Source organism: Chanodichthys erythropterus, chromosome 23 (assembly GCF_024489055.1).
Source record: "Chanodichthys erythropterus isolate Z2021 chromosome 23, ASM2448905v1, whole genome shotgun sequence".
NCBI classification, from domain to species: Eukaryota; Metazoa; Chordata; class Actinopteri; order Cypriniformes; family Xenocyprididae; genus Chanodichthys; species Chanodichthys erythropterus.
The window spans coordinates 17,674,985-17,702,716 of record NC_090243.1 but is presented as its reverse complement, the minus strand read 5'-3'; the positions used below and the strand labels follow the sequence as shown (position 1 = coordinate 17,702,716).

The window sequence follows — 27,732 nt, the reverse complement described above, 5'->3', positions numbered from 1 at the left end:
TTTATTCAAAACTTTTTGCAAACTCCTTTTCCCAAGATAACAGCTCTGAGTCTTCACCTATAACGCCTGATGAGTTTGGAGAACACCTGACAGGAGATCAGAGGCCATTCCTTCATGCAGAATCTCTCCAGATCCTTCAGATTCCAGCTCCATGCTGGTGCTTCTTCGCTTCAGTTCACTCCACTCATTTTCTTTACGGTTCAGGTCAGGGGACTGGGATGGCCATGTCAGAAGCTTCATTTTGTGCTCAGTGACACATTTTTGTGTTGGATTTGATGTTTGTTTTGGATCATTGTCCTGATGGAAGATCCAATCACGGCTCATTATTGGATTTCTAGCAGAAGCGGTCAGGTTTTGATTTTTATCTGTTGGTATTTGATAGAATCCATGATGCCATGTATCTGAACAAGATGTCCAGGACCTCCAGCAGAAAAATAGGCCCACAACATTAAAGATCCAGCAGTATATTTAACCGTGGACATGGGGTACTTTTTATCCATGTGTGCACCAAACCCATCTGGTGGGTTTGCTGCCAAAAAGCTCTTTTTTAGTTTCATCTGACCGTAGAAGCCGGTCCCGTTTGAAGTTCCAGTCATGTCTGACAACTGAATATGCTGGAGATTGTTTCTGGATGAGAGCAGAGGATTTTTCTTGAAACCCTCCCAAACATCTTGTGGTGATGTGTTTGATCATTTTTTTAGGCTTTCCGAGACTCAAGACTCAACTAATCTCTGCAATTCTCCAGCGGTGATCCTTGAAGAGTCTTTGAGTTTGAGTCCACTCAAACTTTCCTCCTCACCGCGCTTTAGGACAATTTAGACACATGTCCTCTTCCAGGCAGATTTGTAACATCTTTAGTTAATTGGAACTTCTTAATTATTCCCTGATAGTAGAAACGGGGATTTTCAATGCTTTAGCTATTTTCTCTATTTTGTGAAGCTCAACAATCTTTTTCTGCACATCAGAACTATATTCTTTGGTTTTTCTCATTATGATGAATGATTATGGGAATTTGGCCTTTGTGTTTCCTCATGTTTATATTCCTGGAAGTCATGGCTGGACAATTTCATGCTCCTAGTCACCCTGGTGTGCTAAAAAAATATAAATATGAATGGGAATATACTTCAGAGATATTTTACTTTCTAGGGGCACCAATAACTGTGGCAAACATGTATTGGAGAATTACATTTATTTCATAATGTGAGTTTCCCCACACTTTCAACTAAGGGTGCCAATACAGAATTTACTTTTACAGTAAAAACAGGAACCTGTCTACAAAATATTAGTTGTGATGCTGATCTGACATTTTCTGAAGCATGCAGGGTAAGACTATGAATGCAATAAACCAAATTCATGTTCTTCATTGAAGCTTCATGCAATATGCAGTTTACTTGCATATTGCATGTAAACTGAGCGAATATTTGACATTGAGATGACTGTATGAGTCATTTTATCTCAACTAAAACTAAACAGTTGATTAAAACTTATTTTCAGTCTCTCACTGGGGATTGTTTGGCTGCTGAGAATTGAAGGAGTTTCATCAAACACTACTAAAGGAACAACAAAAGAATTAAACTAAATTACTCTCTTTAGTTTAAAGAAAATTGAAAAGAAAACCAAAGCAAACACACTCTCATTTTTCTCATTATTTTTCAATTAAAGCTGGATTTCATGTTAAAATAGAGATGCCTTTAAAATCCAATTTTTTATTGCAGATTAGTTCCATCTGGTGGGATTATGAAAAGAAAAACATCTGTAATGCCATGGTATTCCTATATAGCTCAATATAAATAGTATTAGTTTTTAGACATCATAACTTACTTTTTAAGCAGTTAACAGACATGTTGATCTGCTTTATCAATGCAGAAATGTTTTCTGAAAAAGCTGATGAAGCAACTCAACAAAAGATCTTCAGAGATTTAATGTCTTTTATCTTCAGTTGATCGAAGGCTGTAGCTGAAGAAAGTTGTAGTTTGTGCTCTTATTTCTCTTTCTTTCTCTTTCAGTGCTTGTTCACAGCAAGCATTTGAATGATTGAAAGAATGTTTCAGGAACATCATACTAACCTTTAAATAACATTATGGAAACTGGACATTTTTATGTTCTTAGAACGTTACAAATCAACGTTCCTAGAATGTTGAATTTTTAATCAAAATTAAGTTGAAAGAACGTTTGAGGAACATTATACCTTATAAAAACGTTCCTGTAGTGTCAAGAACACTGGATGTTTTTTACGTTCCCAGAACCAACAAACAAAATTCTGTAAGCTGCATGGGAAGCCAAACTAGGGTGACTATTTCCCGTGTCACAATACGGCGTACACTGCAGAGGAATGGCATGCATGGGTGCCGTCCACGAAAGAAGCCTCTCCTAAAGCCCAGGCACAAAAAAGCCCACCTAGAGTTTGCCAGGGCCCATGCTGACAAAGATGAAGACTACTGGGACTCTATACTCTGGAGTGATGAGACCAAGATAAATGTTTTTGGAACTGATGGCTTCAAAACTGTATGGCGTTGCAAAGGTGAGGAATACAAAGAAAAATGCATGGTGCCTACAGTGAAACATGGTGGTGTCAGTGTCCTTATGTGGGGCTGCAGGAGTGCTGCTGGTGCATTTCATTGATGGCATCATGAATTCACAGACCTGTACTGCTCTATACTGAAAGAGAAGATGCTACCTTCACTCTGTTCCCTTGGTCGTCATGCACTTTTCCAACATGACACTGATCCTAAACACACATCTAAGGCCACTGTTGGATTTCTGAAGAAGAACAGGGTGAAAGTGATTCAATGGCTCCTGATCTGAACCCAATGGGGAATTTCTGTGGAGCATCACTCTCCATCCAGCATCCAGTCTCTAAAAGAGGTCATTCTTGAAGAATGGAAAAAGATAGATGTTGCAAAATGTTCATTCCTTGCCTAGAAGACTTGGTGCTGTCATTAAACATCAGATGTAGTAGTTTTTGTTGTGGGGTGTACACTTTTGCATCACCCTAATTTGAGTAAATCTGAAGAATGTCTAATCTGCTATCGTGTTATAAGTTAAACAGATGTAATATTAAACTTAGTCTTGTCAAAATTCTGGAAATTGTTTTTGTGTTCACTGAGATATTGTTTAAAATGTTACATTTCAAAGGTGGTGTACTCATTTAGCACTGTAGCTAATATTATCAACCAGCTCTTTATATAAAGTTGGATATACAAGTCCAACTTTATCCACACACATACAGCATCTCAACAGTTTGATTGTTCGTATGCTGTCATAAAATATATAAGTAACTAGTAAAGTAAATATACTACAAAATATCTGAGTTACTTTTTAAAATAAGTAAAACAAGTTACTTTTTCCCCCATTTATTGACTGACAACTCTCCAGTATGGAGCTCCGCACATGACATGCAGGAAAAAAATAGTAGGCTAATTTAGTGCGTGTGATTTAGTTAATCGAGGGAACGAATTATTAAAACGTGTGCACGATTTAGTTTTTTTCTTGCATGTCATGTGTGGGGCTCTGTATGTACTTACACTTTATTAACTAATGACTTTGGGCCTTTACATTTGCCCACATTTTTTTTTTTATTTTTTTTTTTTATTAAAAAACAACCAAGCAAGCCACACAATAGTCGCTTTTTTAGGGAATATTTTTTAAAAGCATTACTTTTAAAAGTAACTTTACCCAACAGTTTAAGAGTATATATATATAAATGTAACTTGATGTAATGGTTAAGATTAATTGCGCATCAAGAAAGCATTTAACATAATTGTTGTGAGTCCATATTCAGTTTTAGACATGAGAGTAAGCGTATGGTTTATATTATTATCATTGATGTGATAGTCAGAGTTGAGGTTAAATGTGAAACTTCACACTTCTTAACCCCACGCCTGTGTTGATGAGAATCAAACTAAGACCTATATTTACTCATGGGGCTTTAGAGCAGCTTTTGTGTTGTCTAGTTTTGTTTATAATGCTTGTGCCTTCTGACCAGACATTCTTTCAGAAGATCAACCAAATTTTGTTTTCTCTATAATGAGTCATGCACCTTTCCGATTAACAGTAGTTTCGCAATGATGCTATCAGATCAATCTTTCTCGGGCCCTGAGGTGAGTTCAATCTGATCGTCCTCAATAACATCTATGGATTGCACACCTAATTCTGCCTTATGGTATGTGCTATTACCCAAGCGTCCTACTTTCAAGCGTGCCCTATAAAGTAACAGATGTCTTCTCAAAAGCAAGTAAACACATGCCATAATGGATGTTGCCAGTATTCAGTGAGTGCCGTGCCAGCGTTCCAACACTTTGGTAAACTTGATATCACTTGATATGATGCATAGACATGATGTGCCAAGCCATGTGTTTGTATTTGTGGGTTTTTTTTCTTTTTCTCTCTCTCTCTCTCTCTTTTTTAATCTAAAAATCAGCTGCTGAGATAGCAAAACCTGGTCTGTTCATATTCAAAAGTTTCACACTTGGTCTGCAGTATTTGAATGTTCCCTGTTAAGAACATGAGTGTATTATACAGTATGAGTATTTAGTCCTCATATGCCATGTGTGTAATTCTGTGTTCAACTGACCCAAACTGATATCGTCAGCATTTACTATCTCTTGAACAGAACATGGTTGATTCTTATCTGATGAGGTTCTGGAAGTGTTGTGCTACAGGAACTTTGGGGAAGATAAGGACAGGAAGTAACAAAACATGCTGAAATGAGTGAAAAAAAAAGCTGTCAGAGTAAAAACAGCATATATTTGAACTCATTCAGTGTATATTTTTGTTCATTTTGAAAATATGGAACACAACAGGGCTTATAAAGAGAGGTGCTTCCGGATAAATCACACTATTGAGATGAACTCACCTTCCAAATATAAATGAAAAGCAACAACAAAAGTGCTTGTCACAAAAACATGTTTTCAACAATTAGGCTATTAAAAAACGCTGCTAATTTGACATTAAAGGGATAGTTCACTCAAACATGTCATGTTTTACTCAGTCAAGTTGTTCCAAACCTGTATTAATTTCCTTTTTTGTGCTGAACACAAAAGTAAACAAGCATAGAAAATATTATATAGGCCTATAAGTGAACAGTGAGGAACTTGAAATGGAGAAAATGTTTTTTATAATACGTTCTTATTCTTCAATGTCATTTGAAGGGATGATATTGCAGCATTTGACCTCAAATGAAGGTGTAAATCAATAGTGAGTCAGCAGGAGGCGGCAGTGAGCTGATAGATAGATAGTCTTCGTATAAAATATCAGTGTACGCCATGCATAAAAGGCACAAAATCTTTATATATATATATATATAAACGTAATTTATTTATGTGTTTTAGACTGACATTTTTGCTTTTGCAACACAATTTAAAATAATTTTAGCAGAATGTCAGTTTTCCTGTCAGTGGACTTTCCTTGTCTATTTATTTTATTTTATTTTATTTTATTTTATTTTATTTTATTTTATTTTATTTTATTTTATTTTTATTTCACTTTATTTTTATTTTATATATTTTTATATTTTTTCATTTTGTTTTATTTATTTATTTTTAATATTTTTTAATGTTTTATTTTTTATTTTTTATTGTATTTATTTATTTTTTATTATTTTTTAAATGTTTTATTTTATTTATTTATTTATTTTTATTTTTATTTGTTTTATTTAAATCTATTTTAATTTAATTTAATTTTATTTCATTTTATTTTATTATTATTATTATTATTTTTTTATTGACATGTGACCCACCCGAACTACATGAGGTGCAACACAGCCACGTCACTCAAATGAAAGTTATTTTAATTACGTCAGTGTAATGCACATATTTATGTACATTAAGAATAATAAAAGTTGTCTACATTAGTAACTGCCGTCTATACACGGCTGTTCCATTTTACTAGATTCTGTAAAACGGGTTTTATCCAGTAAACGTTTCAAAAGCGGGATGCTTCTTCATCCTATTTGTTTCACCGCCGGTACATATTAAGACGAGCACAACCAGGAAGCAGTGCCCAAACACTGAAGACATTAAGCTCAGAAACTGTTTATCAGTTTTATTCTATTAAATTAACGCTGGAGGAAGCGATCGCACTGTTTGAACTGTATCTCGTGGTCATGGTTATATCTTTCTCATGGGCTATTTATTTTATGTTCGTGTCTAAGGCTGGTGTGGGCAAGAATTATGGAATAGACTGGTGAAGGTGTGCTGGAGAGATTTCACTTGAGTAAACATCTCAAAATACAGAGCGCTAAACATTTCCAACATGTCTTTCTTATTCGCTCCCTCTCTGCAGATGGGTTTGGCTCTTTAAGATGGTGAATCCGGCTCTGGAGTGTTACTGAAGGCTGAAAATGGACTTCTCCAAGTTCCTGGCAGATGATTTTGATGTGAAGGACTGGGTGAATGGAGCTTTTAAAGTGGCTCAGAAGGACGCGCCGGGGAAAACAGACGCTCACGCCTCGACGCTGGTCATGAAGCTGCAGCTCTTCATTCAGGAGGTCAATAACTCTATAGAGGGTGAGTGTGGCACGTGTTTGAACACTTTTAAATGTCTCTTCTGCTCACAGAGACTGCATTTATTTGATCAAAAATACAGTAAAAACAGTGATTTAAATATGTGATTTAAAATAGCTGTTTTCTATATGAATATATTGTAAGATGTAATTTATTTCTGTGATCAAAGCTGTATTTTCAGCATCTTTACTCCAGTCTTCAGTGTCACATGATCCTTCACAAATCATTCTGATTTTGTGCTGATTCATATTTCTTTATATAAACCGTGATACAATTTTTTCTAGGATTCTTTGATGAATAGAAAGTTCAAAAGAACAGCATTTGTTAAAGCGTAAATTATAATATTATAAATGTCTTTACTGTCACTTTTGATCAATTTAATGCACCATTGCGGAATAAAAGTATTAATTTCTTCCAAAACCGCCACCAAAACAATAACGTTATGTCTCTGATTGCCTTTCTGTGTGTATGTGTCTTTGTGTTGTTTTGTGTGTGTCTCTGTGTGATGTGCGTTGTTTGTGTTGTGTGTCTGTGTGTGTGTCTGTCTGAATGTGTGTGCGTTTGTTGTGTGTTATGTGTATTTTGTTGTCTGTGTGTTTGGTTGTGTGTGTGTTTATGTGTGTGTATGATATGCGCTGTTTGTGTGTGGTGTGCGTTTTTGTGTGTTGTGTGTGGGATGTGTTTTTTGTGTTGCGTGTGCATTTTTTGTGATATTTGTGTGTGATGTGTGTTTTTTGTGTGTGATGTACATGCGTTTGTTGTGTTTGTGTATTTTTTGTGTTGTGTGTGATATGCGTTTTTGTGTGTCTGTTGTGTGTGATGTGTTTTTTGTGTGATGTGCATGCGTTTGTTGTGTGTTGTGTATTTTTTGTTTGTGTGTGATGTTTTTTGTGTGTGTGATGTGCATTTTTTTGTGATGTTTGTGTGTGATGTGTGTTGTGTATTTTTTGTGTGTTGTGTGTGATGTGTTGATTGTGTGCGTTTTTGTGTGTTGTGTGTCTGTGTGATGTGTTTTTTGTGTGTGTGATGTGCATGCGTTTGTTGTTTTGTGTTGTGTGTGATGTGTGTGTGTTTTTGTGTGTCGTGTGTGATATGTTTTTTGTGTGTTGTATGATGTGTGTGCATTTTTTTTGTGATGTTTGTGTGATGTGTTTTTTGTGTGTGATGTGCATGCGTTTGTTGTTTGTGTGCGTTTTTGTGTGTTGTGTGTCTGTGTGTGGTTTTTGTTTTGTGTGTGCATTTTTTGTGATGTTTGTGTGTGATGTGTTTGTGTGTGTGATGTGCATGCGTTTGTTGTGTTTTGTGTTGTGTATTTTTTGTGTTGTGTGTGATGTGTTTTTTGTGTTGTGTGTGATGTGCGTTGTTTGTGTGTGTTGTGTGTGATGTGTGTTTTTTGTGTTGTGTGATGTCTGGTGTGTCATGTGTGTTTTTGTGTTGTGTGTGATGTGCATGCATTTGTTTGTTGTGTGTTGTGTTTGTGTTGTGTATTTTTTGTGTGTTGTGTCTGATATGTGGTGTTTGTGTGTTGTGTGTGATTTGTTGTGTGTGATGTGTTTGTGTGTCGTGTGTTTTTTGTGTTGTGTGTGATGTGTGTTTTTGTGTTGTGTGTGATGTGTTTTTTGTGTTGTGTGTGATGTGCGTTGTTTGTGTGTCGTGTGTGTTGTGTGTGATGTGCATGCATTTGTTTGTTGTGTGTTGTGTTTGTGTTGTGTATTTTTTGTGTGTTGTGTCTGATATGCGGTGTTTGTGTGTCGTGTATTTTTTGTGTGTTGTGTCTGATATGCGGTGTTTGTGTGTTGTGTGTGTTTTTGTGTGTTGTGTGTGATGTGTTTGTGTGTCGTGTGTTTTTTGTGTTGTGTGTGATGTGCATGCATTTGTTGTGTATTTTTTGTGTGATGTGTGTGCGTTTGTTGTGTGTTTTGTTTGTGTGTGTGTCTGTGTGTGTGATGTGCATTGTGTGTTGTGTACGATGTGTGTGCGTTTTTGTTTTGTTGTGTGCCTGTGTGTGTCTGTCTGTATGTGTGTATGATGTGCGTGTTTTTGTGTTGTGTGTGTGTGTGTGTCTGTTTGTGTGTTGTGCGTAATGTGTGTGTGTGTGTGTGTGTGTGTGCACAGAGAGCAGTAATCAGGCTCTGCAGAATATGCCGCGTGTTTTGAGGGACATTGAAGCTCTGAAACAGGAGGCGTCGTTCCTGAAGGATCAAATGATTCTGGTTAAAGAGGACATCAAGAAGTTTGAACAGGACACGGTGCAGTCGATGCAGGTGACCACAGACACACCCATCCAAATCACTTCATTCTGTGCAGAAATAAAGGATTATAGCTTGATAGTTAATAACAACTATTATATATTAATAATGGACTGTATAATTAATATTAATGATAACTGTATTATTCACAATAATAAACCTAAAGTACAAGTCCAAAGAAAAAAAGAATAGGAAATATAGGAATTATAGTTGTGTATAGCAGACAATCAGAGCAATTAATCGGTCGCTCCATGTCCTTTATGATGCTGTGTGTTCATGTGTGGCAGGTGTTGGTGGAGATTGATCAGGTGAAGTCTCGTATGCAGTTAGCAGCAGAAGCTCTACAGGAAGCCGATAAGTGGAGCACTCTCAGTGCCGACATCGAGGAGACCTTTAAAACACAGGTGACGTGTCGCACGTCTGCTTTTACTCGTTTAACACGACTCTGGGTGTCATTCTGAAGTGTTCATGTGTGTTCGTTTACAGGACGTGGCTGTGATCAGCGGTAAACTGACCGCCATGCAGGGTAGTTTGGCCATGTTGGTGGACACTCCAGACTACAGCGAGAAGTGTGTTCAGCTGGAAGCTCTGAAGAACCGTCTGGAAGCTCTCACCAGCACACAGATCGTCTCCACCTTCAACTCGCTGGCTACAGGTGACGCACACAAACACAAACCTTCAACACTGATAATAATCAGAAATGTTTCTTGAGCAGCAAATCAGCATATTAGAATGATTAATGAAGGATCATGTGACACTGAAGACTGGAGTAATGATGCATAAAAATACAGCTTTGATCATAGAAATAAATTACATTTTACATTATATTCACATAGAAAACAGTTATTTTAAATTATAATAATATTTCACAATATTACTGATTTTACTGTATTTTTGTTCAAATAAATGCAGCCTTGATGAGCAGAAGATAATTTTTTCAAAAACATTAAAAAAATCTCAACCAAACTCAAAAATGTACATGCTACTGCTTTGAACATCCAATCAGATGCTAGAACCAGAATTCTTATAAAATGCTTTATATATTATTTATATATATAATAATTTCTTATAATATAAGAATTGGTATTACTTTACATTACATTTTAAAAATCAACAAGATTACTGATACTACTATAATAATTATAATAATAATTATTATTATTATTAGTAGTAGTAGTAGTAATAGTAGTAATGTAATAGATTTAAATATTCATGCAATAATAATAATAATTGCATGTATATTTAAATATGTTGCATTTCGCAGTAAAAGATTGGATTTAGATTTGTGAAATGTACTGTAAGGGAATACTAATTGTTCTTATGTTTTATAAGCTATTACAATTATGACAATGTGACATGTTTTTGGTGAGTTTATAATGTAAAGATTTCTCATAATGTAAAAATTGTTACATTATGAGCTCAAGATTTTATGTTTTGAGAAAATTATTACATTATGAACATTTTTATTTCAATAATAATAATGCTTATGATATAATATGCAGTTTTTACATCACAAGTTGCAACACATGTTGTTAAAGATGCCCTAGAATTAAAAATTGAATTTATCTTGGCATAGTTAAATAACAAGAGTTCAGTACATGGAAAAGACGTACAGTGAGTTTCAAACTCCATTGTTTCCTCCTTCTTATATAAATCTCATTTGTTTAAAAGACCTCCGAAGAACAGGCGAATCTCAACATAACACTGACTGTTACGTAACAGTTGGGGTATACGCCCCCAATATTTATAATAATAATAATAATAATGCATTTTATTTAACGGCACCTTTCAAAACTCCCAAGGTCACCTTACAGGTAAACTAGCAATAACAATATACATTATATAACAACACAACTTAAAACACACATGCATCATAGAGACAGTAAAATAAGTAGTAAATCATAAAAAAGCCTGTGTAAAAAGGTAGGTCTTAAGACGGGAGGAATTTGCATATGCCAGCCCATGATTGAGGTATAACACAAGGGCAGGTAGTATTACACAAAGGCAGAACATCTGGATGTGCACAGCTGAATCATCAGACTAGGTAAGCAGCGAAAAATGGCAGATGGAGCAATAACTGACATGATCCATGATTACATGATATTTTTAGTGATATTTGTAAATTATCTTTCTAAATGTTTCGTTAGCATGTTGCTAATGTACTGTTAAATGTGGTTAAAGTTACCATTGTTTCTTACTGTATTCACGGAGACAAGAGCCGTCGCTATTTTAATTATTAAACACTTGCGGTCTGTATGATTCATAAACACAACTTCATTCTTTATAAATCTCTCCAACAGTGTAGCATTAGCCGTTAGCCACGGAGAACTATCAAACTCATACAGAATCAAATGTAAACATCCAAATAAATGCAATACTCACACAATCCGTCGCATGCATTCAGTATGCATGACGAACAAAAGATCCATTTTGAGGGTTATATTAGCTGTGTGAACTTTGTTTATGCAGTGATAGAGTCGAGAGCCCTGGAGGGGGCGGAGACCGCGCGATTTAAAGGGGCCGCAACCTGAAATCGGCTCGTTTCTAAATATGCCTTAAAATAGGCAGTTAAAAAAATGAATAAAAAAAAAAATCTATGTGGTATTTTGAGCTGAAACTTCACAGACGCATTCAGGGGACACCTTAGACTTATATTACATCATTTAAAAAAAAAAGTTCCAGGGCACCTTTAATCTTAATTGGTATTTTCTGTTTCAGATCAAGCGAAGCTTTTTGTACGAGTTTTTACTGAGATGGACAGAATGCCTCAGTTGCTGACTTACTACTACAAATGCCACAAGGTACAGCGTTTCGACACGGCTTTTAGTTTGGCTGTGGAATCAACCTGAGGTTAACACATAAATGTGTGTGTTTTAAGGCACAACTGCTGATCGTGTGGGAAAGCATCTGTCAGTCAGACGCCTCTCTGAAGCAGCAGCTCTCCGAGTTTTACGACACTCTTCTGTCCACGTGGCACACGCAGCTGCAGTGGAGCAGCCAGGTAAACACACTGCAGTGGAATGTTAATGGCTTTCACTGTCACACACTCAAGCGTTTGTATTTGTGTGTGTAGGTCTTTAAAAACCCCTTTGAAGTGCTCACAGTGCTGATGATCCAGACGTTGGGGGCGATGGTGCCATCTATCCCAGACTGCATTGCTGTGGCATTGAAGCGTTGCTCTGGCGACTGTCGTCTGGACGTGCTGTTGGAGCTTCATCAGACGGCGGCTAACTTCAGTCGCAGCCTGGAGGCGGCAATGCAGCCACAGCTCGGTCTGTATTTGTATGTCTGAATATCAGAATAATTAAAAAAAAAAGCGTGTGTGTTATTTAACCGGATATTTCACCCCTTAAATATGGGGTGTTTGCTCATGAAAATCAGTGTGTTAAATATGCATATTCAACACGTATTTAATGCGTTAAGTGTGCATGAAATGCACAGATTTTACGTGTTAAAATTCAAATTTTTTTAACCTTTTGGCCTTCAATATCAATGAACAAATTCACTCAAAATTATCCTCTGTCTTGGCGAGTTTTTTATTTGTTGTTGTATTGTGACACTGACATTTATTTTCAGAATAATTAAGCACAAACTCTATTCTCAGTAGATTTGTGTAATGCAAAATTTGTATCATTACTGTAAAAAATGATACTAAACATTTATGTTATACAATTTAAGTTGTGAAGAACAATTGTAAAAGTATTTCATAAACAGTAATGAGAGATTTTTTTCACAATATATTGATGAGAATTTGGGGGGAAATTTGCTTAGTTTAATTTGCTTAATTGTCATGAGAATTTTTGCAAATGGTCATTTATTTTATTTAAAAATTATATTCAATTTTTCCTAAAAATATGTATAATTTTCTTTTTTTTTTAATTAATAAAATTAATGCAATAAAAAAAATATTTTTATATATGGTTATATATGGCTTGGACATTTCTTTGTGAGGTCCTTCTAAATGCTTTTTGTGAATTTGTGAGGTTTTTGCTCATGATTTTCCTGTCTTCATGTGTGTGTTTCAGGCGAGTATAACCTCTTGAAGGTGGCAGAGCTGGTATCATGTGTGTATTCACCTTATGCGACTTATCAGATGCAGTACGGAGAGCTAGAGGAGACAAACTTACTGATCCAACTCAGTGCTGTTCCTCTGGTGAGCAAACGGACGTTTTCATTTTCGATCTTGAACCAGTACAAATTATAAGTATAAGCGTTCAGACTGGTTTCCAGGTAGACTTGTGCCGATATTCGGTAATGTGATAAATCGCGATAATAAATATGCACGATATTGTAATCGTCGGCACTTTAGAATACCATAAATAATAATTTATTACCAATTATTAATTTTTTATAAGGCAATTAAGAATACTTTACCCATCAATTGTATAAAATGCACAACATCGCTGTATTCTGCGTCAAAAGGACACGCGCTCAGATGTAAACAATCCAAACGTGCACGAGAAGCACATGGCGGAACCAGTGAAAGAGACAAGCTGAATGAAAGTGCTGTCACTCTCTGACAGCAGAGGGCGCTGATGGAACAGCAGCGTGCAGCAGTTACCACGGAAACCGTGCAAACAAAGTAACTGCGCTAGTGAAGTTTTTAAAATGCTTCAAACAGCCATTCATTTTTTTGTAATCTCAGTGTTGTTCATCACAGAACCAAATACTGAATACTTACAAAAGACTTAAAAGGATATTTATTTTCAAACCTAAACATTTTTATATTTTAATCTGGACTACAACATGCTCTAATGATTAGAAATGTTCTGATTATTAGTTATTGTTCAGTAAAACTTTGAAAACATGCAGCTTCATTAGTTAACATGTTAATTCATTATCACTAACCTGACAATAAAAATACTTATAAAGTATTAATTATTATTAATTAATGTTAATTTCTTAGTTACTGTTTAATAACATTACTAAAATCAAAATAACTTATTTAATGGACCTGAGATAAAACTAACAATGATCAGTTGTGTTTCTAAACTAACATTAACAAAAAATAACACTTTCTGTAACAAATGTAGCTATTGCTCAATCTTAGTTAATGTATTACATAGAGTAAAGTGTTATCTGTTGTTCTTTATAGCCTGATTCTTTTGCATTTTAATCTGTTTGAAAATTTCAGTCAGTTGTTTTTGTTTTATTACAAAAAGAGTTCTTAAACCTGTTAAACTATGACAAAAATGGTTTTGCAACTTATTTTAATATCGTATACTGTATACCGTGATAAAAGCTTCATCAATTAATCGCAACATGAAAATTTGATACGTCACATGCCTATTTCCAGGTATGTTTGTGTTTCCTGAACCTGTGTATTGAGCTGTGAGTTTATTATCTGAACTAAATAAGATGAGACATTAAAAGGTAGGATCCTGAGCAATAAGACCATAAAAAAAATGCATTGACTTCATGTAGTCAGATTTGCAAACAAATGATTCTTTTTATTGAATCAGTCAAATGCAATCAGAAACTCATTCTCTGATTCAATCAGTTCAAATTAATTGCTTACTGAATCTTTCTGAGCAATTACTGAACTTAATAGATGCTGATAAGAGTGTGTAGTTACATATTCACAAAAGAGAATTGTTGTATAAATATTAAAATAGTATTTTTTTTCCCCCACACCCACAGCATTCACCGTGTGTTTTATTGATTGATTGTGTGTTAGGAGCGCGGTGAAGTTCTGGACTGTGTGTTAGAGCTCACACACTCGGTTCAGAAGGTGTTTGGTTTGGCGGCTGCTGCTGTCGATCGCTGTGTGAAGTTCACGGATGGTCTCGCTGTGTGTGGGCTTATCAAAGCCCTTCGAGCGCTCTTCAGCAAGTATGAATCATACACACATTTACTACGCTTAAACACAGAGACAAACACACAGCCCACAGGTCAGCCACGCGCTCGAGCTTATTCTCTTTTTTTTCTCAGGTACGTGTCAGATTTTTCTGTCACGCTTCAATCGATCAGGAAGAAGTATAAGTTGGAGGACACGCCCACTTCGGAGGTGTTCACTGAGGATTGGACGGCTTTCCAGAATTCTGTCAGGTGGGCGGGGTTTCTTTTTTCCATTAATTAGTGGGCGGTTTCTTTTTGCCACTAATAGTGAAATGCAGTAATAAGTTGAAAGTTTTATGTTTTTATAAATGTATATAGAGTATTTCTATTTGTTCCTGTATCCTCTAGAATCATTGCAACCTGTGGAGAGCTACTGAGACAATGTGGAGCATTTGAACAGCAGCTTTCAAACAAGTAAGAAATCTATTATTTCTTTAGAATGAAATTCTATTGACTTAAAGGGTTAGTTCACCCAAAAATCCTAGATGTATATGACTATCTTCTTTCAGTCAAACACTGAACAGTTATATTAAAATATATCCTGTCTCTTTTAAGCTTTATAATGGGAGTGAATGGGGATTTTGAAGTCCTAAAAAGCACATCCATCCATCATAAAAGTAATCCATATGACTCCAGGGGGTTTATAAAGGCCTTCTGAAGCAAAAATATCCATATTTAAAACTTTATATACTATAATAGCTTCCTTTCGGCAACGGCGTATGCAAGTCTAGTTTCGGCAGATATGAAATATCCTTTTAACCTTCAGAGACCCAAGCATTAATATTCATGATTTATTATTATTTTTACCCATAATAAACATGTCTTTAGGAAACATTAGTCATCAAAAACATTTAATTTAGGCAAAATTTGTGTGTATAATTTGGAAAAACTTTGCAAAACTGCAATGCTGGGAATTTGGGATTGCATAATTTCACCACTATTTTGTGATACAATAAGTTAAAGTTTTGAATTCATAACACAATTCAGCACACAAATGTATTTGAAAAATATTTTTCAACCAATAAGGAAACTATCATAACTTTAAATACTGTAATAAATATTCATATCAAAGTATATTTTGAATATAATGTAGTAATTCTCACTATTTGACTTTAAATACTGTAATAAACATTCATATCAGAGTATTAATTAATCGCGATTAATCGTGATTAATCGTTAGCAAAATAAAAGTCTGTGTTTATGTAATATGTGTGGTCTGTGTATAATAATTATGTATATATATATATACACACACATACATGTATAAATTTAAGAAATATATGCATTTTTAAATACATATTTATATTTACATGTACTATAAAATATATATAAATATATATATTTTATATATAAATCGAACATTTTTCTTAAATATATACATGTATGTGTCTGTATTTATATATACATAACTATTATAAACAGAACACACACATATATTACGTAAACACAAACTTTTATTTTGCAAACGATTAATCGTTGCACATCCCTAATTCATATCAAAGCATATTGTGAATATAATGTAGTAATTGCCACACTTTGATAATTAAAAACTGTAATAAATATTAATATCAAGGTATATTCCAAATGTAATGTAGTAATTGTCACTATTTGATCATTTAATCATTTAAATACTATGATAAATATTCATATCAAAGTATATTTTGAATATAATCTAGTAATTGTCACTATTTGAACATTTAAATACTGTTATAAATATTCATATCTACTGTAATAAATATTCATAAATAGATACATTTGTTTCCAAAGTGTTAAGTATTGTGTTAACCTGGATGGTGCCGTTTTGTGTGACTTTAGCAAGTTGTTAATCTTAATATTTTTTCCCCCACCAAAACTGTGATAAATTTCAGTGTTAGCAAGTATGTAAAGTTTTAAACCTATTCATTCAACTTTATTTCTGGACTCAAGGTCCATTAGAAAAGAAACATACAACATACAAACTATATTTAGTGAAAGTTATTTAATTCGTTTATACAAATTTAAATTATACCATTAATATGCATGTTATTTCACAATAATGGATTAGAAATGATTGTCTGTCATGTATCATAGTTGTGCACTGTGATTGGCAGGATCCTGGGGAGGGCGGGGCGTTTCCTGTGGGAGGGGTTTAACCCCAGAAGTCTGAGTGGCTTACAAGAGGGTGTGGCTGAGAGGCGGAGCCAAAAGAACCCATGGCAGGAATACAACTACCTCCAGCAGACCAACACTGCGGAGTATAATAATCTACTGGAGACGCTGCACTCCCTCAAGGTTTGCTTCGTATATGAACACTTTTAATGCACTAAGTGAAAAGCTAAAGTTTTATGCATATATGTTTTGTGCAGGAAAAAGGAACAGGAAACTCAAGCTTATTGGCCGAGACTCGCTCCGCTCTGACGCGTCTGAACCAGCAGGCCAATCAGCTCGCGTTTGACTCTGTGTTCCTGCAAATCAAACAGCAGCTTTTCCTTCTCAACAAACCAGAGGTGCGTTTGCACAGCGTGTTTTAGGTCACTAGTATGAAGTATTGAAAATAGCACGTTTGATTCAGTGTGCTTTTGTTGTTTTAAGGCTCGCGGTTCTGCTCATTTGGGTGAGACGCTAACTGATGATCTACCGGCCTTCAGTTTGTCACCGCAGGAGTACATCACTAATGTAAGACAATATTAACACTTCATCTGAGTGTGAGTCAATGTCCTTATGATGTCAAACATGATGACAAGATGCTCCTACAAACACAAGCCACTGGTGTTCACAGGACAAGACGAAGGTTAATGGGTGCACTTGTGTTTTGTCTATAGATTGGCCAGTATATCATGTCTTTGCCTCTGCATCTGGAGCCTTTCGTGACTCAAGAGGATCCAGCGCTGGAACTTGCCTTACACACCGGAAAACTGCCCTACCCACCAGAACAAGGTAAACACAAGCACACAACCCAGTGGTATGAATAAAGAAAGTCATTTCTTGCACAAATATGAATGTGTCTCGTTTCTTTGTAGGCGACGACGTCCCTGAGCTGGAGAACACTGCGGATTATTGGCTGGGTTCTATCGCCAGGGCGACCATGCAGACCTATTGTGACGTCATCCTACAGCTTCCTGAGCTGAGCTTGCATGCAACCAAACAGCTGGCGACTGATATAGGTGACATCATCGTTACATCATGGCACCATTATAAACAACAATAATATGTAACACTTGCACACAATGACACTACAAGGCTAGTGGCAATGTTTTTATTATTTATTATTAACATCAAGGTTTTGTTTAAAATTTACATAGAGATATTTAGGTAAAGTGTGCATTCCCATGGTCTTCTGGAGTGGCAAATTTTAAGTAAAAATGTGTTTTTTATGTAAGAAGTGTTATTTTAGTATCAATTTACTATTATAGTTTTTATATATTTTAGTTTATAATATTTTTATATTTTGAAGTTTTAATAATTTTTTATTTTGTCATTTTTTTTTATGTTTATATAGTTTTAGTTGTTTTAGTACTTCAACAGAAATGTTGCTATGAGAAACTAGCTTTTTTAAATATTTTATTTTATTCCAGGTAATATTTATTTTAAGTAATGAAAATGTTTTTTTTTTTATGGTAATAATATATATATATATATATATATATATATATATATATATATATATGAAATCACATTTTAATTACACAAAATAAACTAACTTATAGATAAATTGTAGTGAATATTTAATTTTTAATAATTTATAATTAATTCAATTCATTTTGTAATTTATTTTAAGTTAGTTTATTTTGTGTAATTAAAATGTGATTAAATTAAATTGTGATTTTATATATATTATTATATTATTTATTTTAATTATTTATAATTATTTTTTTAAAATTATTTTTTAAATATATTTATTAAAAATAGCTCTTTGAATAGCCATTTAAAGTAGTTTGACTGATTTTTTTAATTTATTTTTTTCTCCCCATAATTAATTGTTATAATTTAGAACTTGTCTTTATAAACACTTGTGTATGTGTTTTTGTAATTGTCTTCACAGAGTACCTGAGTAACGTCATGGATGCGCTGGGATTGCAGACCTCTAGAACCCTCCAGAATATCGTCACTCTTCTTCGTGCCAAACCGGACGAATACCGGCAGACGGCCAAACCCCTCCCACGCAGACTGTCGTCCACCATCGCCACCATGAGGGGTCTGGAGTACTAACACTGGGTCCAGCCATGAGTAGAAGGATGTGTATTCATTGAAGGGTTTTTGTTGTTGTCAAATCTAACACCAAAATGTGACACTAATCAGATCTTATATTCCCCAACAAACACAATAAATATTAATGGCACTTCGGATGTGCATCTTTTATTTTTGTTTTTAACACATTTTACTGGAAATGAATGGTTTGGGGGAAAAATAGAGCGAGATTTAATTGTGATTCAGTTTTGGTCTTGATGAAATTTCTTCTGCTTATTGCTGAAACCAGGGATTTAATGTTAGAATGGCACAATGAAAGATGGTTTATGGGCTCAATTGTTGCATATTTATTTTTTTCGTGTTTTCCATTATTCCTCCTAATCAATATTGAACATGAGTGCTGTTGTGTTTCTGGTTTATCAAGCTATATAGTAACTTTCCAGTGCTTTTTATGTCTGGCTCTCTGACTTTTTTTGTTCACATGGGGACAGTTTCATATAGCATTTCAAGAATGTCTTGTTAATTTGTTAACAAAATAAAACGTCGGAACAGTGTTTTGTGTGTATCATAATAAATATCACAAGCCAGTTCTGATCAGCCAGATCAGTTTTGCAGTGCAGAAATATTCTGAAAAACATTTGTCAACATTGTTGTAGCTATATTAATTCCTCAAGAAATTACCCAACCCATTGTCCCTGGTCTTGAAGGGAAAGAAAACATTTTTAAAGGGGACCTATTATAGTAATATAAGTCTCTGGTGTCTCCAGAATGTGTCTGTGAAGTTTCAGCTCAAAATCCCCCACAGATCATTTATTATAGCTTGTCAAATTTGCACCCATTTGTGTGTGATCAAAAACACGCTGTTTTTGTGTGTGTCCCTTTAAATGCAAATGAGCTGCTGCTCCCGCCCCTTTTCCAGAAGAGGGCGGAGCTTTAACAGCTCACGCTTCGGTTGCTCAACATCAACAAAGCTGGAGAATATCACGGAGCCAAAATGAGGATTGTCAGTAACGGTGTTCAGCCTTACATTGTTCAAACCGGAGTCGACACTGATGGAGAGACTTTTAGAATGAAACTGGACGTTTCTGAACGGTTAGTGGATAAATTTATGTAGTTTGGTCTAATATTTTTTTACAAAATATCGCTCGGACAGGAACACTCTTTTTTTTAGCAATCTAGCTTGCCAGGGTCAACTTGCAGGCTATTCAAGCTAAAGAGACTCTAAATAGTGCCATGGCCTTAAATTGGCACCATTTAAACTAAGTGGAGGCACTGTGGGTGAAAACGTGAAGATTAAGGGGCGGTAATATTATAAAAAGATCCCCTTCCTACAAAGAGCAGTGAAATCTGACTGGCTCGTTTTTTCACATACTCAAAAAATTATACTTTCACTTGTCAATTATGGACAGTGGTTGTCAACCACAAGTTTTTATTAACATTAAAGGTTTATTTTTAATCTATGCAAAAACAACTATGACAACACAACTGACTAAGGAAGAATCTATGTAAAATAGTTATGTCCAACCAACTCAACGCAATCATGGACAGTGATTCCACATGATTGAAACAAGTAAAACCCAATAGAATCAACCATGTTAAACAAAGTAGAATCAATTGTGTTCATTTAACTTGAATGTTTTTAGTATAATTAAAATAAAAAGTTTTCATAGAAATAGATTTTTACAAACAATCTTACAATTAAAGCTTCTTGTTTAGTTTTATGATTTACGTAACTTTTGTGATGTGATGTTCTGTATACTGCTTTCATTCAGAGCACCACCATAATGAATATATCATTAATAAAGTAATTTGAAGTTTTGATAGCAGGTCCTCAACCCAAGCACAAGCTCAACACTTCACCACAATGGTAACGCCAAAACTATTAACATAACAGATAATACATAATAGAACAGTAAACATTAAAAAGTCTCTCCATTTTTTTCATCTTGCTAAAAACTGCTTAAAATCACAATTTATTTCAACATTTACTCTCCCAGTTCAGCTCATTTGCAAAGCATGATGGGAAGTGAAAGTCCTGTTTGATTGAGTCCTGGTTGGGTTTACTTGATTGAAACATGTTATTTCAATATGAAAACATCAAGTCAAAAAGTAATTGTTTCAAGTCAATTTAACATGAAGCAATTCAATTTGAACCAGAAACCTAATACAATCGTGTTGAATAAAAAAAAAGTGAACATCAAAATTTTTTTTTTTTTTTATCAAAACAAAGTTACTGGGTTGTCCTTTTTCATGTTTTCTGGGTTGGTAGATGCACTGGGATTATAGCACTTAAACACATTAAAAGTCAGATTTTCAAATGTCCCTTTTAATAAAACATATATTATGATTTTTATAGGCTACTCAGGACATATATTGAACCATATTTTACCATAGGTGTTCAAAATTCTTAATGTTTGTAAAATAAGTCCCTTATGCTTGTCAAGGCTGCATTTATTTGATCAAAAATACAGAAAAAATGTAATATTGTTAAATATTATTACAATTTAAAATAACTGTTTTCTCATGAATGCATCTTAAAATGTAATTTCTTCCTGCAATAAAAGCTGAAATTTCAGCATCATTACTCCAGTCTTCAGTGTCACATGATCCTCCAGAAATCATTCTGATATGCTGATCTACTGCTCAACATTTCTTATTATTGATCAAAGTTGAAAACAGTTGAGCTGCTTTTTCAGGATTCTTTGATGAATAGAAAGTTCAAAAGAACAGCATTTATTTGAAACAGACTTAAACATTGTCGCTTTTGATCAATCTAAAGTGTCCTTGCTGAATAAAAAGAAAAAAAAAAAGTGTTAAATGTGTTCAAAATGTGTCTAATCTTCCAATATGAATCCAGTGTCAGTGTGCATTAATACATACATAAAGAAAAAAAGCATCAAAAAACACATCAAGGTTGTTAATCACTTTAATCATATTGATTACTGATCATGTTGATTGATCGGGATGATTGGCAGTGGTCAGAGAGGTGGTGATTGCATATCTGTAATTCAAGTACATCAAATCAAACTTAATACACAAGAAACGGGTGATCAAACTGACATTGGATACAAGAGCAGGCACAGTAAAAATCGAACAAGAAGAATTAGATGCAGACAGATCTATCATTCCAAATCATTTGAACAGGGCAGTGTGCTTCGATGGAGAGACAAGCTCGACTTGTCCTGAAAAGAAAAAACGAACATGTTTGGGAATAAAACAAAATCAAACTGGCATTTGCCAGTGTGGATATGCGTCGTTGTGTTCTTGCTGGAAGCATGCTTTAAAATATTTATTCTGCGTTACTTTGTGACCCCTGGACCAAAGTGGTCTTAATGCCTTCTAAAATAAAACCGAACACAGGCTCTTTTATATTTATATAAGTGAACAACAAACTGGTCATAAAAAATATGAACAATCTTTGAAATGGAACAAAGAGATGATCTCAGAACAAAAACTCTGTATAAAATATAAATTATTCAATAAATTGATAATTATAAACAAAAGCATTTATAAAACTATAAATATGCACAACTTTGAAAAAACAAAGACCTATTTGGGCTATAAGGTTTCTTTTCTGGGCTGGGAACGGACCCAGTGACCCAGTCCGGAGACATCTCCTTTTCGCTTGGTAAGGTTTCGAAAATATAAGCTGTGTCATATTGTCTTTCTCCTGAAGGTCGTATTTCCACTTCCACCATCTGCATTCCATATATCAGAAGCCGATGATATCAGCACACTCGAAATATCACAAACCGTCCCTCACACGACACCAGACCGCTGCCTGCTTGAACCTTCGCAGTCTCTCATATTCATTTCATTCTCTCTTTTCTGTCCACTCGGTAATTAGCAGAGGCTTTTCATCTACAATAACACGCTTGTCAAAGTCAAGCACCTTTGTCAAGGGTAACTTTTATCTTCTATCTGCTCTGTCATCCTATGTATCGTATTGATTACAACATCTGCAATGACCGTCAGTATAAACCTTGTTTCACATGTGGCTCAAGTGTCTCTAAGATTAAATAACATCTCGACCTACTTTTTGTGCAATCTTGAATTATGTGAACAAGTTTGGAAATGCCCTTGTGTTAAATGCTAAGCAGTGCTACAATGTTAAAGATGCTACTGACTGAGGCCCAGATCTGAAGCAAAAACAACTCAACTTTAGCCTGGTGTACCGAGATACATAAGAACTCCTATTGTGTAAAACTTTAATCATGCTAATTTGGTGTCCTAGCATGCTGAGTTAGCAATTTTAATTATGAAGTCTATTACAAAATAACAGCTCAAGTTTGATGTTTTGCATTAGCCTAAAGCTAAATGCTAAAGGTTTAACTTTAACCTGGTGTCCTGAGATATAAACAATTATATTGGGTCAAACTTAGCATTTTATGACACCAAATTAGCCTAATTAGAGTTAGCAATTTTAATTATGAAGTCTTTTAAAAAATAACAAAGAGGCTTTTAACACATTTAACTCAAGTTTGATGTTTTGCATTAACCTAAAGCTAAATGCTAAAGGTTTAACTTTAACCTGGTGTCCTGAGATATAAAAATTATATTGGGTAAAACTTAGCATTTTAGGACACCAAATTTGCCTAATTAGAGTTAGCAATTTTAATTATGAAGTCTTTTACAAAATAACAAAGAGGCTTTTAACACATTTAACTCAAGTTTGATGTTTTGCATTAACCTAAAGCTAAATGCTAAAGGTTTAACTTAAACCTGGTGTCCTGAGATATAAACAATTATATTGGGTCAAACTTAGCATTTTAGGACACCAAATTAGCCTAATTAGAGTTAGTAATTTTAATTATGGTGTCTATTACAAAATAACAAACAAATTTAACTCAACTTTGCCTTAGCCTAAAGCTAAATGTTTAGCTTTAGCCTGATGTCCTGAGATATATAAAACTTTTAGATAAACAAGTTGGGTAAAACTAACACACCAAATTAGCATGATTAGAGTTAGCAATTTTAATTCTGCAGCTCAACTGTGATGTTTTGCATTAACCTAAAGCTAAATGCTAAAGGTTTAACTTCAGCCTGGTGTCATTCTGAGAACCAAATTGGATTAAACTGAACATTAGCATTTTTAGACTTATAAATTTTAATTCTATAGCCAATATTACAGAATGACATTTAAAATGGTTATCTGCAGAATTTATTCAATTTTAAAAGTGTTTTCATTGATTTAGTTCATTGTACAAGCTGTTGTTTTGCTAAGCTAAAGGCTAAAGACAATTGGCTATGTATATAAAGGGATCCTAACTTCCTGTTTTAACCGGAAATACATCAACAAATGACGGTAAAATGCCTTTCGAGGGATCTTCATAATCAGACAAGAGGAAAATGAAAAATGGCTGCACGGGCAGGCAGAGGTCTGGTGCGGGACTGAGCATTCACGTTTTTCACCTGAGATTAGAGACACAACGCCTCTACAAAAACACAGTTTCCCACACTGCATCCGTTTGTAAGGAAGACGCTGAGACTGATACGAGCCTCCACTTTGCCTTGCTACATCTCCATCGGATTATCATTCATATTATTGCCAATGAGAGCAGGTGAACTCAAACGGAGAATGAAACACTATCAGCCCCGATGCATGTGGGAAAAGACGCCATATCCCGCTTACAGAGGATTCTAGCATCAGCACAGTTGTTATCATGGCTACAGAGAAAACTAATGTTGTACGCAGACAAACATTAGCCAAACACTTAGATAGATAGACGACCCCTTCGGCATACAGAGAGAGAGATACGCAACCAAAATATACAGTCCAGGCGGCATTTCGATGGAAGAAATGAAACCGAACGAGAATGTTACATGGGGCAGTATGTAGCAGAACAGATTTTGGTGGCATTGAGATTTTTTTTTTTTAATCTTAAACTAATAAAACAGTTCAGTGTGTAACTCGCAGTCAGAATTTATTCACATTTTCTTCCTATTTCAAAACAAAATATAGCTCTTTTAAATATATTGTTTTTCTTAAATATCCATTGCATATCATGTTTTTTATTTTTATTAACATCTTTATTATTAATATCTTTTTTAATTATTTTTTTAGCCCTCCCCACTTCAACTAAGGGCTAGCAGAAAATACAGTCATGCAAAGTCTCATGCTGGTAAACAAAGTTACAAAAATGCATTTTTTTTATTAATTTTTTTTTCTCTCCAAGTAGTTTTTTTTTTTTCATTTGTTTTTCTTTTTTCATATATTTTGACATCCATTTTCTCACAGTTCAGTCTATGAGGAAACAACCTCTTTGATGAATCATATCTCCCTCCAAAAGAGCGCGTTAATATTCTTTTCTTTTGTCCTTTTTTCTCTTTTCTTATTTGTGTAAGTCGCCGCGGCTGTTCGTAGGGTGGTCGGCATTGCATTTTTACAGTCGCGTTCGGACATCGGTGGCAGCGAATCGTGTTCCTCGTGAACCATGGAGATGTTACTTATCAAAATAGAAATTTGTTCGTGTTTTTTTGTACATTTATTCTTCTTGATTCATTTGGCGTGACCTCCTGCGTTCCCTCTGATTAGTTAAGAAGGAACAACGCAGTCAAGCCAATAGGAGAGAATACGAGACAGAGATGGAGGGAAACTCTGAAGGCAGTTTTAGACAAGTCGTACATAGACGATTTTTTTTTTTTTTTTAGAAAGGGAGAATTTAAGAATGTCTCTGCATTTCCCTGACCTTTATACCCTCTTTCCATAAAGACAAAACGCTAGTTATTGGTCCAAGCACTCACATGTGCAGATATTTAATCTATGGCAGCATTAGCTCTACTAAATCAGAAAATAAATAAACCTCTATAATCAGAGAGGATTCCCATGGGAAAAGTCCTCAATTTGAGGGGTTTTTGGGAATTAGAGACAGCACCCCTGGCAGAACATGCCAATCCGTTCGTATTTAAAGGGACGAAAAGTTCAGATCTGACAGGGAACATCTAAAGTTATTTTGTGCCATTTTAGCTTTCGTACATTATATTTGGTCACAGTTGGGCTTTGGTCTGTCAGGACTGTGTTTTCGATGTTGCCTCCCCCGAACGTACGGGAAAAAACCTGGAAGACTGTTTGGGAATAGCAACGTACTTCTGTTACCAAAGCAGAGTGCTGCGTTTCACTTTTCAGTGCTCTAGATTCATTCACAAAGAAAAGCTACTCTAAGACTCGGACATTTCTCGGACAGGGAGTGGGAACTACCACACGGCAATGCACGGACAACACACTTTGCTGCTAATATGCTGAGTGGGGGAAAAGAAAACAAGGAAAAATTGTGCATGACTAAGCCATTTTAGTCATTCTGTGCAAACGGTCGATGAATATCAGTCTGTAAAAAGTCTGTCGGAGAGTTCTCCCAGCCAAGAAATGCTACAGGGTCTTAGCAGAAATGCTACATAATTATTCTAACTTGGTCCTTCATTCTTACATATAGACTAATATACAGAAACTCAGGGCCCAGGTGAGTGTGGCAGTCAAAACACCTGGTGTTTTGATCTTAAAACATTGGAATGTTTTTCCGTTCGTTCCTTCAAGAGTCTTTTTTCTCTTTCAGGTGTCAGTGCAATGTTCGGTTTTGTTGCTGTAAAGTCAGTCAGTCTGTAGAAAGAGGAGTGATCCGGAATTTCGGTGAGGTTGCTTTGGTTACCGTGTGAAGATCCGGCATCGGAAATTTCCAGTTTCCTTTGTTGTTTTTTTTGTTTGTTTTTTTTGTTTCCAGTCACACCCTCTTGCCACTCCGACATTCCTCACACGTCCCGTATGGATGGCGCGGCCCCGTCGGCAAAGTTTTCAGGATTCAGCGACTAACTGTGTCTCCTTAAAAGAATTGCCAAATGCTAGAAACTTAACACTGTGGACAAAAACAGAAATATAACGATTTTGTTAGAAACAAGCATTAATTAAGCAATGCTTTTTTTAAAAAAACAAAAAAACAACAACAACAACAACAACAACAGATAAATAAAATCACAGAAAACTTAAGATGTAGAAATGCTTTTACAGAAATCACACAAAAACAAAGCTACTGAAAAAAAGAAATTGAGACAAACACGGTTGAAACTCTTCTACAGACACAGATCTCAAGATGAAGTTGCATGCACTGAACACCGGCTGTGCAATGTATCTTCTCAGGGGTGAAAAAGTCCAGTCCCGGAGAAAACACACATGTGCTAATTACAATTAATGGTATCACACAGTGTTTAACCTGAAATTTAAAGACGCTGCAGATTAACCTTGAGTGCTAACACTAAATGTGGCCAATTAATTTTCTAGATCTAGCAGGAATGGAATAGTCCACCCCAGATACATTCTAGATCAATTTAAAATACAATAGGCTACTACATTATTGTTGATAAAGGAAACTTATTGATTAAAACTGAGAACAGTAGAAAGCTGTGGAAGGTTTACCTGTGGATCGCTGGTAATAGTTAAGCATGTACTGCAAGAATTCAGTTAACAGATAATTCATTCAACTAAATAATAATTTAAGCGCAACCATTTGTCAGTTTGAGTCAAAATATGAGGTTTGAGCAGAAAATGAAACAGCTGAACATTTCAGGCCAATGAAATTATGCTTCAACCACTAACAATATCCGTTTTTGTCCATAATATTTTCTTGGGTTACACTTTATTTCGATAGTCTACTTTAGACATTCTACTAACTATAAGTAAGTTTGAAACTACAAGTCAACTAACTCATTAGCTTGCAACTGCATGTCAAGTAACTCATGAGGGCATTAGTAGACTTTTAGGGTTAGTAGAATAAGATGATATGTACTTAATATAGTCAGTAACCAAGTAATTTTGCAAATACATGTCAATTAACTCATCAATTTAAAAGGACATGTCAATTAACTCTCATGAGAGTATTAGTAGACTGTTATGGTTAGTAGAATAAGATGACATGTACTTTAAAATGTACTTATAGTCAGTAACTACAAGTAACTTTGAAACTATATGTCAACGCTCATTAATTTGC

At 34.9% G+C, this 27,732-nt stretch overlaps 2 protein-coding genes across 2 annotated transcripts in view; one reads left to right on the top strand and one right to left on the bottom strand.

Annotated features, from left to right (window-relative positions):
- The first annotated feature begins 5,977 nt into the window (after positions 1–5,977).
- Positions 5,978–19,306, top strand: cog7 (component of oligomeric golgi complex 7). The gene is made up of 18 exons (XM_067377747.1): positions 5,978–6,189; positions 6,283–6,506; positions 8,619–8,767; positions 9,040–9,156; positions 9,239–9,407; positions 11,471–11,553; positions 11,631–11,753; positions 11,826–12,024; positions 12,778–12,905; positions 14,430–14,584; positions 14,684–14,800; positions 14,939–15,004; positions 16,681–16,861; positions 16,936–17,076; positions 17,162–17,245; positions 17,392–17,506; positions 17,590–17,733; positions 18,612–19,306. The coding sequence occupies exons 2-18, from the start codon at positions 6,341–6,343 to the stop codon at positions 18,776–18,778; spliced, it is 2,304 nt and encodes a 767-aa protein (XP_067233848.1). The 5' UTR covers positions 5,978–6,189; positions 6,283–6,340; the 3' UTR covers positions 18,779–19,306.
- Positions 19,307–20,490: 1,184 nt separating this feature from the next.
- kcnc3b (potassium voltage-gated channel, Shaw-related subfamily, member 3b) overlaps positions 20,491–27,732 on the bottom strand; it is a 79,231-nt gene continuing 71,989 nt past the window's right edge. The window contains exon 7 of the mRNA XM_067377756.1: positions 20,491–26,604. Within this exon, the coding sequence (XP_067233857.1) occupies positions 26,591–26,604 (14 nt within the window). The 3' untranslated portion in view covers positions 20,491–26,590. The remainder of the gene's footprint in view (positions 26,605–27,732) is intronic.

Bases quoted from the DNA above. Each gene is read 5' to 3' on its own strand.
- cog7 (XM_067377747.1), top strand. From the start codon at position 6,341: ATGGACTTCTCCAAGTTCCTGGCAGATGATTTTGATGTGAAGGACTGG. The intron at 11,554-11,630 runs GTACAGCGTTTC...GTGTGTTTTAAG, and splicing joins ACTACTACAAATGCCACAAG to GCACAACTGCTGATCGTGTG. The intron at 17,077-17,161 runs GTGCGTTTGCAC...TGTTGTTTTAAG, and splicing joins TCCTTCTCAACAAACCAGAG to GCTCGCGGTTCTGCTCATTT.